At 32.3% G+C, this 12,298-nt stretch overlaps 3 protein-coding genes across 3 annotated transcripts; 1 reads left to right on the top strand and 2 right to left on the bottom strand.

The window, feature by feature from the left end:
• Positions 1 to 2,824: 2,824 nt before the first annotated feature.
• Positions 2,825 to 6,613, bottom strand: LOC110652701 (grpE protein homolog 2, mitochondrial). The gene is made up of 6 exons (XM_021808316.2): positions 6,187 to 6,613; positions 4,629 to 4,857; positions 4,348 to 4,541; positions 4,023 to 4,190; positions 3,753 to 3,881; positions 2,825 to 3,298 (listed from the first exon to the last, which is right to left on the bottom strand). The coding sequence occupies exons 1-6, from the start codon at positions 6,328 to 6,330 to the stop codon at positions 3,218 to 3,220; spliced, it is 945 nt and encodes a 314-aa protein (XP_021664008.2). The 5' UTR covers positions 6,331 to 6,613; the 3' UTR covers positions 2,825 to 3,217.
• Positions 6,614 to 8,323: 1,710 nt separating this feature from the next.
• LOC110634688 (GDSL esterase/lipase At4g26790-like) lies at positions 8,324 to 9,990 on the top strand. The gene is made up of 3 exons (XM_021783785.2): positions 8,324 to 8,754; positions 8,924 to 9,413; positions 9,699 to 9,990. Exons 1-3 carry the CDS (start codon positions 8,392 to 8,394, stop codon positions 9,890 to 9,892), a joined length of 1,047 nt encoding a protein of 348 aa, XP_021639477.2. The 5' UTR covers positions 8,324 to 8,391; the 3' UTR covers positions 9,893 to 9,990.
• A 431-nt stretch (positions 9,991 to 10,421) lies between these two features.
• Positions 10,422 to 11,806, bottom strand: LOC110634689 (upstream activation factor subunit UAF30). The gene is made up of 2 exons (XM_021783786.2): positions 10,952 to 11,806; positions 10,422 to 10,737 (listed from the first exon to the last, which is right to left on the bottom strand). The coding sequence occupies exons 1-2, from the start codon at positions 11,123 to 11,125 to the stop codon at positions 10,609 to 10,611; spliced, it is 303 nt and encodes a 100-aa protein (XP_021639478.1). The 5' UTR covers positions 11,126 to 11,806; the 3' UTR covers positions 10,422 to 10,608.
• Positions 11,807 to 12,298: the final 492 nt, after the last annotated feature.

Genomic DNA, 12,298 nt, shown 5'->3' with positions numbered 1-12,298 from the left:
CTTATCGAGAGTAATTTACAAGTTTAAAAATTGTTATAAACAAATAGATCAGAGCTTATAAATTGGTGAGCTTATAAGATAAGACAAACACCTCTTAGGTAGCTAAAAGTGTTTATCATGAAGCAGACAGGAGGGATCAACCAGTTCAGAGCATTGCAAACTTACAATGCTTTCAAGACACAAACCCAGGCACCATTTATATATTTTCTGTTACTATCTACCATTTGTGCTTCCACTTTTTTGTTTCATTGTTGTGATTAGGAATTTTATACACCTATCTGATCTATATCCCTTTAGTTTTTATGCATCTATTTGATCTTTAAGCCTTCTTTTTTTTCATTGTTGTGGTTGGGAATTTTAGTTGTTTATCTTGTTTCATGAGAATGGTATGATTTCATATTCCACATTTCCCTAACTTTTAAATTTCCATTACATCTGCTCAACAACACTTATTTAAAGGAGAGAGAGAAGAAAACGCCAGAATACTTCTTGGTCTTTGGATTTGCTTAAGATTGTTGTTGCATGCTTATCATGATAGAAGAATACATGAAATAAGATGGAGTTAATTGAAATTGACAGGTTTTGTGGACCAATTCCGTATTGTTTTATGAAGATTAGTTTGATATCCAGAGGACGACATTTGTTCTTATGCGTCACCTGAGGTTCTCTTAATAGGCATGAAGATGGAATATCTAATCTTTCCACGGATCATGGGGTATAAAATTTTACATCCATGATGGATGTTGATGCATTATTACGAGAGCACACTTTCATTATTCTTTGGAACAGTGAAAATACTATTTTCCCATAACCTATTGTTGTTTTCCACGGAAGTGCTTGATGTGTTACTGTGCCCACGGTCATGCCAGTGTGTCCTCAGTCTTCACTAAGTAGGGTTTTTTTCTTAGACCTCTATACCGTTAAAATCAACTCTTCATTAGTGGAATTAAACGAAAGTCTTTCTCCCTATCAGGATTCAAACAAGAGCAATCTGGATTTGGGGTTATGCTTGAAAGGGCACAACCATGATAGCCTTGCCTTGGCCAGAGCAAATTAAAGGGTCAAATGAAGAAAGCAAGCTCAGATGGGTTATAGACAACTAGTTGACACCCTAAGGATCCTTGAAACTGAAGAAGCTTGTTAGTTCTAAGCTAGTATGAAGTCTGAATTGGGTGACTCATTTGAGTTTATGCTGTAAGAGTGAAATTGCTTGGGCACGTATGCAGTTTCTAGATGAATGTTTTAAGGTCAATTAATGGCAATTGTACATAATTTTTTTTATTTTTTTATTGAGCTGCATGGCATTTGTACATATGGAAAACCATCTGATGCTAAACTTTGCAGCCCAAGCATGTCGTTTAGCTTCACTGTTAGCAGACCCCCGGGCAGCAGGGATTGAGCTTTGCGTCCATGTTTACAGATGTTATTCAGTTGAGAGGCCAGTTAAAAACGATTAACATGGTGGTGGAGGCGTAGACGATGCAAAGTTTGTACGGTGGTGCACTATTTATTATGGCAGTTCTTTTTCATTTGACCCACCATGCCTGGGCTTACTGCACTCTTATGATAGGGCCTGTGGGAGTTTACACATCTTTGGAAGAAGGGTGAGGGAAATGAAATAATGGAAGAAAAATAATAAAAAAGGGATTTTATTATTATTATTTTTTCATGTTTGAATATGAGGAGGAGGAAAAAAAAAGCTATTTTGTTATGATTAGTGAGATCAACTCTTCACTTTTTTAGAGAGGAATTTTTTTTTTTTAATTTCCTCTTGTTTTTGAAAGAAACTGAATTGTGAACTTATTTTAATAAATTAATATTTATAGTTTTATAAATTAAAAAAAAATCATATCATTAAATTCGATTATCACTGGTTCAAATCTATATTTTCTCTTTTTTTATATAAATAATAAAAATTTTCTCACCTTCCCCGACATCAATGAGACTTGGGAGAAATGGCTAGCTATGTGCCCACCCTCTGTTTGGAAGAAAGTTGAACAAAGTAAAATTATATAAAATAAAATTATTTAAAATGATTTTTTTTATAGTTTTTAAATTTTTATAAAAGGAAGAAAAATTTAAATAAGTTATTAAATACGCTTATAAAAAAATTTTCTTAATTCATTACTTTAATGAGTTAAAAACTAAAATTTTTAAAAATTTTTAAAATCTTCAAAAACCTTACTTTAAGAAAACCTTATCCTCTCTCAAACATAAACTTATAAGTTTTTAATGTCTGTTTCTTTAAAAAACCTTCATCCAAACGAAGCACGAATCGCAAAATTTATCCAGCACCAATAGCAAACAGACAATGCATCTCCACTCAATATCCCGTCCCATTGAACGTACGCTTAAAATGCTACGATCAGACATGCAATTGTACTCCAGGAATATAGTGTTGGCTCTTTTGTCACCCAACAAAACATATTGTTCTGCTCTTTAAAAAAGTTCTACTTCTACCTATTTTTACCATGCAGCATATCGGCTGGCAAAAGAACTGTAATTCTGTAGTTCTAGCTGAATTCTTAATCCACCTCCCCCTACTAGGGAAGCTAATTGGTGGATGGATTCTTGTTATAGATGCATATTTGTGCACAAGACTTATGCAATAAGTGATCCACAATAGATTCCGATCAATAACGATAAGAATGACAATAAATAAATTAACATCAAAGGTGGATTCAGCAACAACTAATTAACAGAAATAAATATCCCAATATTACTCTAATTGTCATTATATTAAATTATGACTTTAAATGTTGATTTCCAATAATAGAGAATTCCATATGAAATCATGTAACAATCTCTTTATAAGGAGATCAGATTATTAATAAAATATCAAACAAAATTATTTTCAACTAAATTGAGATTTGAACTCTCTCTTCTCCAAAGAGTTTAAGATTAGAGCTCTCTTTTATCGAGCTCACATTTTAGCAACAATAGGTCGAAGAAAGAATAGGCTTGTGACTCGAACCTAGGAAAGAGATCATAACAATTCTTCTTTGAAAGGAATGGGAAGTTAATCCTAGAAAACTGTATCATCCGCTTAAAAAGAATTTTCATACCAATGGCCCTCTACCTCTAGTAATAAGTCCACTAAATAACAGTTGTCTAATCCGTGGCAAGAAAGCAATACATTCTATTTTTCTCCCCCAAATGCAAAACTTTTTGAATCTATATCCTATCCATGTGTTCAAGCATTATCACCTCATTCTTTTTACTCGGTATCATTCTCTTCTGCCTTTGTAACGCCAACTTCAGCCGGCCGAATAATACGATCATACAAAGTGTATCCTGCCTGCAGTAAATAACACAAGAAAGCAGTTTACTATTTAGTCATGAATCTGTAGCTAGATAAGCCGATTCAATATCACTTCAAATCTAGCAACCATTAAGGCAATATTTTGCACGTATGGGAAAGGAATTACAAAGTTTTATAAGGTGCAATAAGAGGACATACAATGTGCTTCGCCAAAAAAAAATGAATAAAAAAAATCATGTGCATTTTAACAATAGAGATCATTCTGACTGCTATAACAGAAACAATCATCTTGTATGAATAACAGTTTCAAACAAAGGGGAAGTATAACATCTAGAATCATTCCTCTGTCCTAGGTTCAACAGTCTTAAGAGTTGAAAGAAAATTTCTTTTGAAGACAAGAACAACCATGTGTCCTTAATTTGTATTGATAATATAGCGATGCACACACTAATATTTATATGAGAATAACTGATTGTTAGTCAAATGATACCTTTAGTACCGCTGCAACAGTGCCTGGAGGCTTAGAAGCATCTGGTACCTGGAACACTGCATTATGTCTATGTGGATCGAATGGCTCATTTATTGGATCAAACTTTTCTACTCCAAATTTCCTAAATACCTGAAATCCCAAACATCATAAAGTTGTTTTGGCAATAAATTAACCCATAAATGTCCTCCCAAGCACCTCTAATGCAAAATTTAAACAACAATGATACCATGTAGCCGAGTTATGATTGATGAAGTAATAAAGGATGTTTACCTCTGCCAGCTGTTTCTCAGTCATTTCAACACCTTCCAAAAGGGTCTTAAGAAGTGGCACTGCCCCAGCAGTGTCAGTAGATGCATCAATTTTTGAATAACTGTCTTTGACAACTGATGAAGCTCTTCTCAAATTGTCTGCAACATCTAGTAGACTCTTTGCGAAATTCTGCAGCGCATTCATAAGAATTTGTCATGCAGCGTAAAATTAGTGAATGCGATAATAACCAATCCAAAAAAACAAAAGACAACAACAACAATTTCTGCACAAATCTAAACACAAAAGCATACAGTCATTTTGAACGTGAAGCAGCTACTAAACAAACCTGTATGGCAAACTTTTTAGAGTTCTCTGCTTCACGTTTTGTCCTTTCCATTACATTCTCCATTTCTGCATAAATGCGAAGAACTTTATCTTGCATTTTTTCTATCTCTTTGTGCTTCAACTTCAAAAGTTCTTCCTTTTCCGCCACAAGCTTCACCAAATCATCCATTGACAGATCACCTTCAGCTTCTGAATCTGAATCAGAAAATGCAGTTTGTTTAGTGCCTCTTATCCTTCTTTTGACAGATGGAGACATGTTTGGTTGGGATTCTGAGTTAAAACCTGACTGTTTGGTCTCTCCAGGAGATGGATCTTCTACCTGATCAGAAGGCTTTGCATCTCCATTTGGTTTTTCTGGTTCAACATTTGATGAAGCAACATTATTATCGAAACTGCTCCCCTGTTCCTTTTCATTGAGCTCAGCGGATGCTGATGAAGAAAATCCAAATCGTTGAAAGGGAGAAGAACTAAAGGCTGATTGATGAAACAAAGACACCTGGCTTGCAACAAACTGGAATAGGATGAACACATATGAGACTTAAAATTTTGCATCAAAAAATTACCAAATGAAGATTTAAAGGGCAGGTCATATTCAAAATTGAAAAGCAATAATCAAAAATTGCAAAACAGATTATTTGAGAGCAAGAACACACAGCATTTATTTGAGGTAAAAAAAAAAATTAGAGAGAGAGAGAGAGAGAGAGAGAGAGAGAGAGAGAGAGAGTCATGGATGCACACATATTCAACAACCCAGCCAAACATCAGTCTAAGAGGAAATAAATTTCTTTCAACAACCAGACTGTGAGTGAAACCATTATTAGGATTTTGAAGAAAATTCAATTCTAATACTAAGCCTTCATAAGAGATCACAATTTTTTTATTTTTGAACCTTAAATTGAACTCTATAAGGTGAACAAAGATCTAATATTCTGATACCATATAACGTAAACTATCATAACTGAATACTTTAGTGATATTGAAACTAAGGCATACCATAAGCCTTTAATATTGAATACTTTAGCTGATTACAAATCCTTCTGCTAAATATTATACCAACACTCTTGAAATATTAGTGATATTTCTAAACTGTGTAAGCAAGATAGAATGCTATGATAACCAAGAGGAACTTGTCTCACATGTTATGTTTAGTGTTAGTAGATGTTTGAACTAAAAAATGCAGCCTAATGCAAAGCAATCCAACTAAACCAGTACCACAATAGACTAATGGAAAACTTAAAATCTGAAAGAAATAAGGAAAAATTCACAGGAAAACAAAATCCCACTAAGGTCCCTAATGATTATGAAAAAGGAACTAAATAATTTTTTTCCACTTTTTCTAAAACCATGTGCAATTGACATGCCCTCTAGTAAATAACTAAAATGTGAAAATTTAAGCAATAATTTCACACTCTAGCAAAGAAGCTTACAAAAACTGTATTAAGTGACCTATATAACTTCACACTCCACGAGGTATAAACACTATTGAGATTCTTTAATCACCAGAACACAATGAAACTTGAAATTCCAAACCATTGCTCAGTAAAATCTCCAAATTTTCCAAAATAAGCAAACAAACATTAACATTAAAATCAATTTTTACTGATAACAAGCATCATCCTCCCAATAGAAACGCCTGCATTGTACTCTAAAAACAGAAAACCTTAAACCCTAAAGAAACCGTACTCGAAATCAAGAATGAGACAAATTTCCCGATAATACAACCAAAACTCAAGAATAAATCCCAAAACTTTGACCAATTTTTTTATAAATACTTAAACCCTAGCAAAACCCTACATGAAGGCCAAGACTAAAATTGAAGCTTTTCATTCATATACTGTACCTGGTTAGGATATTCATGAACCAGAGAGTCAATCCGATTAGAGAAGATTGGTAGATGCTGCTTCTGCGAAGGAGAAAACAGAAGCAGAGAGCTTTGGCTCAGGCCCCTCGATACGCGTGACAAAACCACCCTGGACATCAACATAGCTGTAGAAGATGATGAATTTGGAGAGGCAAATGGGGAATGTACAAATTTCCAGAGAGTAAGAAGAAGATTCGAGGGAAAGTGAAGGAAAATATAAACAGGGAAAGTGCGCGCTTGGAGTCCCTGGCCTGAAAGTAGAAGCCGTTGAATTCTAGAAATTTATTTATTTGATGACCGTACTACCCTTGTCTTTTAGAAAAATACTCGCTACTTATATGTCGTAGAGGGAATCGATTTTGAGATGCTGAAGGGTATTATTGTCCGGTTATGATGGAAGTTACGTATTGTTGGGAATGGTCCAGAAGCTTTTGCAGGGTGGCGAACAAGATATTTGGACATGTGATCAGGTTGAGCATGAGGGAGGCTTTTATTAGCCTTGGCACAGATCCAACCGTTAAATGTTCCCTTCTCAAACAGTGTTTTTTTTTTTTTTTTTTTAATCCATTTCAGTCCTGCTTGAGTTTTACACGGTATTTGATTAAATTCCATCACAAGATTTGGATTCATTTGAAATAAATTATAGTTAGAATTTATTTTAAATAAATTTTATTATTTAATATAATATAATTTAAAATCCAGAATTCAATTAAATTTCACATAATTTATTTTTGATATAATTCAAAATTAAAACTTATTTATACTCATTTCTTATATTACCCTTAAAAATAAAATTAAAAAATTATAATTTTTTACATAATTTTAAAAAAATCTTATACCTAATAAACTTATAATAACTAACAAATATATAAACTAACTAAAAATATAATAATAAAGGAGATTTATAAAACAACAATGAATTAATTATATTAATGATATTAATGACCATCTATAATAATTAACAAACATATAAACTAACTAGTCATATAATAGTAAATATAAAATAAAATTATATATCTCATAATATAGGAGATTTATAAAACAATAATTCATTAATTATATTAACGATATTAATGTACTATTTATCTTACAAGATATGTATCTTGTTGAGACATACACATTATGATTAATATTAAGAAATTGATATATGGCTAAACAAAAGAAAAAGTGGGAAGAAATTTGATAGGAATTTGCTTTAAATTTTGAAATTAATTAAACATGGTGATAGTGTAAACTAATTTATATTATTAAAAAATTAACAAGAGGGAAAAGACGCTAAAGAACAGCATTACAGACGACTAAAGCGAAGATAAGACACCCCGCAGAAATCTCGTTGTTGGGCTGTTTTGCAGTCGAATCAAAACCTAACATAAACTGCCATAGATCAACTGGTCATCACATTTTAACTGTGACTCAAAACTTGCATCCCATCCCAAATTTCTGCGAACGTTACAACTGCTTGCATCTAACTAATAAATCTCAAAATGGCAAAACATCAAGTCAATACCCAATGTAGGCCAATCAAGTCTCAACAAACTTGTATGTACTAGAACCTTTTTTCACTAGAAATATCCCCTTCTCCTGCTTAACAAGTAATTATAATTCCTACCAGCCTCACCAACCTTCATATATATATATATATATATATATATATAAGACTAAATAAGTCTATATACTTTTAGTAAATAATTAAATAAATTCAAAATTAAGTTTTGAATTAAATAAGTATCTATACTTTTTAATAAAGCCAAATAAAATAATACCTAATAAAATATTTTTTAATAATAAAATATTATTTTTCCTTAATTTTAAATATTAAAAATTATTTATTAGTTTTAATTAAAATAAAATTTAAGAAATTTTTAAAAATATGGTGAATAAAATTTATTTAATATTAAAATTATTTTTTTTTTAATTTTTTATTATTTAAAAACCAGAAAAAAATAATATTTTATTATCAAAAAATAATATTTATTAGGTGTTAACTTATTTGGCCTTATTTAAAAGTATAGGTTTATTTGGCATTAACTTTAATTTTGGGCTAATTTCATCTTGATTGAAAGTATAAAGGCTTTTTTTTTTATTTTTTTCCTATATATAACATACACAAGTTGCGTGGCATTCCTAACTAATTAGTGCTTCTGATTATCCAAAAAAGAAAAACTTAGGTAAGGCAAACCAAATATGGCAAGTGAGGCCATTCCATGCTTCTTAGCTTATCTGCTACTGCAAATTCTTGCTGTAAATGCAAAAGTTCCGGCCATCATTGTGTTTGGAGACTCTTCCGTCGACTCAGGCAACAACAACCACGTTGGTACATTACTGAAGAGTAATTTTGCGCCTTATGGTAGAGATTTCCGTGGTGGCAAGCCCACTGGAAGGTTTTCTAATGGTCGCATTCCCACAGATTTTATTTCCGAAGCCTTCGGGAACAAGCCGTTAATACCTGCATACTTGGATACGACGTATGATATAAAAGATTTTGCTACTGGAGTTTGCTTTGCTTCTGCAGGAACAGGCTATGACAATGCTACTTCTGACGTACTTGTAAGTTTTGTTCACTTACTAATACTAGAAATAAGAACTTTGCATATGATTAAGCACTTTTTGAATGAATTTCCAAATGTTTTTGTACAACACATTTATAGTAAAAGATAATTTTCAAGGAATTATATGTGCTTTAACATGGGCTTATTTTCTTCATTCTTGCTTGCAGTCTGTAATTCCTCTTTGGAAGGAATTGGAGTACTATAAAGAATACCAGAAGAAGCTTAGAGGCTATCTAGGAAATGAGAAAGCTAAAGATCTACTAGGAGAAGCGCTTTACTTGATAAGCATAGGAACAAATGACTTCCTAGAGAACTACTACATATTTCGAGGAAGAAAATCTCAGTTTTCTGTTGTGGAGTACCAGCATTTTCTTGTGCAAATCGCCAGAAATTTCCTCACAGAGCTTCATCGTCTTGGAGCACGAAAGGTATCTATAAGTGGGCTTCCTCCAATGGGGTGTTTGCCTTTGGAGAGAACCACAAATCTATTTTCTGGAAGTCATTGCATTGAAGAATACAATAATGTGGCCAGGGATTTCAATAAGAAATTGAATGGAATGATCATTGAACTGAATAAGGAGCTTGCTGGGATTAAACTGGTGCTTTCAAACCCTTATGATATCCTCTCACAAATTATTCAGAATCCAAGTTCTTTTGGTGAGTGCTTTTCTCCATTATTGGTGCTATATGACAAGCTTTGGATCATTCTATATGAACCTAGGTGATTAACCATATATCTGCTCTAACTAATAATGTTACTGATGCTAATAATGCTATGTGATACTCTAGTTGGCATCAAGGTATTGAATTGTTAAGGGTTATAGTTTGAGATGCTCATCCAACAATGCGATCCAACTCCAACATTTATAATTTACATGATGGCTAGTTGTGCTTATTTGAGTTCATAAACTAAGCGTTTTCTGATGTGGTTCCTATTTACAGGGTTTGAAAATGCAGCAAAAGCTTGCTGTGGAACCGGAATGTTTGAGATGAGTTACTTGTGCAATAAAAGAAGCCCCTTTACATGCTCAGATGCTAATAAATATGTGTTCTGGGATTCCTTCCACCCCACAGAGAAAACAAATAAGATTATAGCAGATTATGTAGTAAAAAATAGTTTAGCTCAGTTTCTGTAACGATGACAAAAGAAAATGTTCTTAGTGTAACGATTCTATTTCAAATATTCATTATTTTTTTACAGGTCTTTATTGTAAACTAATTATCTATTTAGTAATGTGTCTAGCAAAATTCCTCCAAATTTATTTTGTTTGCAGTAAAAAAGTTTCTCCTTGAGCACACCATGATGGTAATCTAAATTCTAATGAACAAAAATGAATGCTCCAATGTGATCCCACCAGATATAGATGAAAAATGCATAATTGATAATTTTGCAAAAGCAGCAGCTCAGAAGTGGGTCGCATAACATTTCAATGTCTATGTTTTCTTCAAGGAATCAAAGGCAAGGGAAAGAACTAGCAGATGCAACAATCATGGAGTATCTCTCCTTGTATATGAAGAATCCTAACTGAAAAGTTGCAAGGAGCTTCATGGAAAGTAGAGATTATTACTCAAACTTTTTTTTTGTTTTGTTTTGATTTTTTTTTTTTTTTTTTTTTTTTATGGATTCCCATTATCCCCGCGATCACTAGACACTAAAACAATCAGTTTGACATAAAAAACCTAAAAACCCACTGAGAAAAAAGATTCATTAAAGCGAAGCAAGCTTTAATATGAAACTGGAACCTTATCTTTAAAAGTCACAGTTAAAAATGCAAATAGAACAACCCTCTCCAGACTCACAAGTGTGAGATGCTTTGTGCATTAGCTCGATGTCTTGATCTCAAATTGCAACTTACTTTGGCTCTTTGGGGAAATGCAGTTTGATCAGTGCCGGAAGTTCAGCTAGATCAATCTGAGGCTTGCCCAACAAAATACTCTTCAACTTTTCATCACAGTTGACAACATTCTTGTTATTAGGATCCTAATGAAAGATACACCCAGAATATTTATGAGGGTTGAGAAAATAAATGCACACACATTTCCAAACACACATGCACTGAAATCAGTATACCAATATTCATTCATAGTATAGATGAAAGCAGAAATATATGAAACACAAAATATGCTTGGTGCCAAAATATTCTCTTCAATAAATTTTTAGAGAAAGTCACTTCAAGAAGAGAAATTAAAAAAACCTGGAGATTATTGGTCTTGATGTAGGACCAGACACGTATGAAACAGCCCAAACGAGAAATTTGAGACTGACCCACAAACTCCCGAAGTGTTGAAGGAAGATTTACGAGATCAATTAAATTAGCAAGCTTCTTAGGGTTGTCCGTGACAGCCTTCTTCATCTTCTGTGGCAACATTCTCCTCAAACCTGCTTTTGCTTTCTTTAATTTCTGCAGCTCAAATTTAATAAATAGATCAATAGTCCTCTCCTACTTAGTTCTTAACTACACATAAATTTCGCAGTTTTCCAAACAATTGCTCATTCAAGAACAAAATTCCTGAAAGGAAAAAAGAAAAACGAAAATCGAGCAGCAGAAGTAGACGGCAAATCCGCAAGCATAAGAAAATCCAAACACAGGTCTATGGAGAATTTAATCAAGCACTTGGCATGCAGATTCAAAGAACCCTCCTTGGTATACCAAAAGACAAAAAAAAAAAAAGTTGTGTCTTGCTATGAAAATTAGAGCAACAAATTTATCTACTGAACGTATTATGGCATAAAGTTTAGTCAGTTAGAATCAAATAGAACAACACAGAGTTAAAGAAATTGAAGAGCAACGGAACAAAGAATGCTACTAAATGAAAAATACGAAAAGATTGTAACTTGAAGGTCCAAAAGGAAACTAATGGAAGATTTTAGAGTCGGAATTCCTATATTCTGAGAGAGTGATTCCCCGTTTATTTTTCCCACTATCCCTGTGACCATGCAGGCAGTGAAAAAAGTTCTGCAGACGGGGAAGAAATAATACAAAAATCCACTTTATTATTATTATTGAAATTTGTCCCTCTAAATTTGGTGTGTTCTTAATGTGGCCTCTTAGCTTTATATTTGTACAACCAAGTCCTCAATATTTTTTAACCTTTGAAGTTCCACATTTCGTTAGCTAATCATTAACTGCCAATTTACTCCATTGCGGGGAAATTTGTTTTATGAGAACCAATTAATTTTTACTGTTCGTGTCCCTTTTTATTTGTCATTGAGGTTTTTACATGGTAATTAAGTGGATAATTAAATATCTGATTACAATAAAATATTTTTAATTTTATTAAATTACTATTTATCTCACAAGATACGAGAAAGGTAATAAAATAAGCTTTAAAAAAGAAAATAGTATAATAATTAGCATAATATTCATGCTATACATGAATATTTTATAATTTTTATTTTTTAATTATATTTTAAATAAAATAAATTATTATTATTATTAAATTAATTTTAAATTAAAATTTTTTTATTTAATTTAATTTGAATAAATTTTTACCTATCATAATAATAAAATTTTAATTAATTTATATTGTAGTTAATTAAA

The sequence above is a fragment of the Hevea brasiliensis genome, chromosome 15, assembly GCF_030052815.1.
Source record: "Hevea brasiliensis isolate MT/VB/25A 57/8 chromosome 15, ASM3005281v1, whole genome shotgun sequence".
NCBI lineage: Eukaryota > Viridiplantae > Streptophyta > Magnoliopsida > Malpighiales > Euphorbiaceae > Hevea > Hevea brasiliensis.
The sequence above is the reverse complement of the archived record's forward strand: the minus strand, read 5'-3'. Positions and strand labels throughout refer to the sequence as shown.

What these genes read in the sequence shown, in the direction of transcription:
- LOC110634689 (XM_021783786.2), bottom strand. Translation starts at nt 11,125, where the DNA reads ATGTTGCCACAGAAGATGAAGAAGGCTGTCACGGACAACCCTAAGAAG. An exon ending in TCAAGACCAATAATCTCCAG is followed by an intron (nt 10,738 to 10,951) that starts GTTTTTTTAATT and finishes ATCTTTCATTAG; the next exon opens with GATCCTAATAACAAGAATGT.
- LOC110634688 (XM_021783785.2), top strand. Translation starts at nt 8,392, where the DNA reads ATGGCAAGTGAGGCCATTCCATGCTTCTTAGCTTATCTGCTACTGCAA. An exon ending in ATGCTACTTCTGACGTACTT is followed by an intron (nt 8,755 to 8,923) that starts GTAAGTTTTGTT and finishes TCTTGCTTGCAG; the next exon opens with TCTGTAATTCCTCTTTGGAA. An exon ending in TCAGAATCCAAGTTCTTTTG is followed by an intron (nt 9,414 to 9,698) that starts GTGAGTGCTTTT and finishes TCCTATTTACAG; the next exon opens with GGTTTGAAAATGCAGCAAAA.
- LOC110652701 (XM_021808316.2), bottom strand. Translation starts at nt 6,330, where the DNA reads ATGTTGATGTCCAGGGTGGTTTTGTCACGCGTATCGAGGGGCCTGAGC. An exon ending in TTCATGAATATCCTAACCAG is followed by an intron (nt 4,858 to 6,186) that starts GTACAGTATATG and finishes ATCCTATTCCAG; the next exon opens with TTTGTTGCAAGCCAGGTGTC. An exon ending in CTAAAAAGTTTGCCATACAG is followed by an intron (nt 4,191 to 4,347) that starts GTTTGTTTAGTA and finishes AATGCGCTGCAG; the next exon opens with AATTTCGCAAAGAGTCTACT.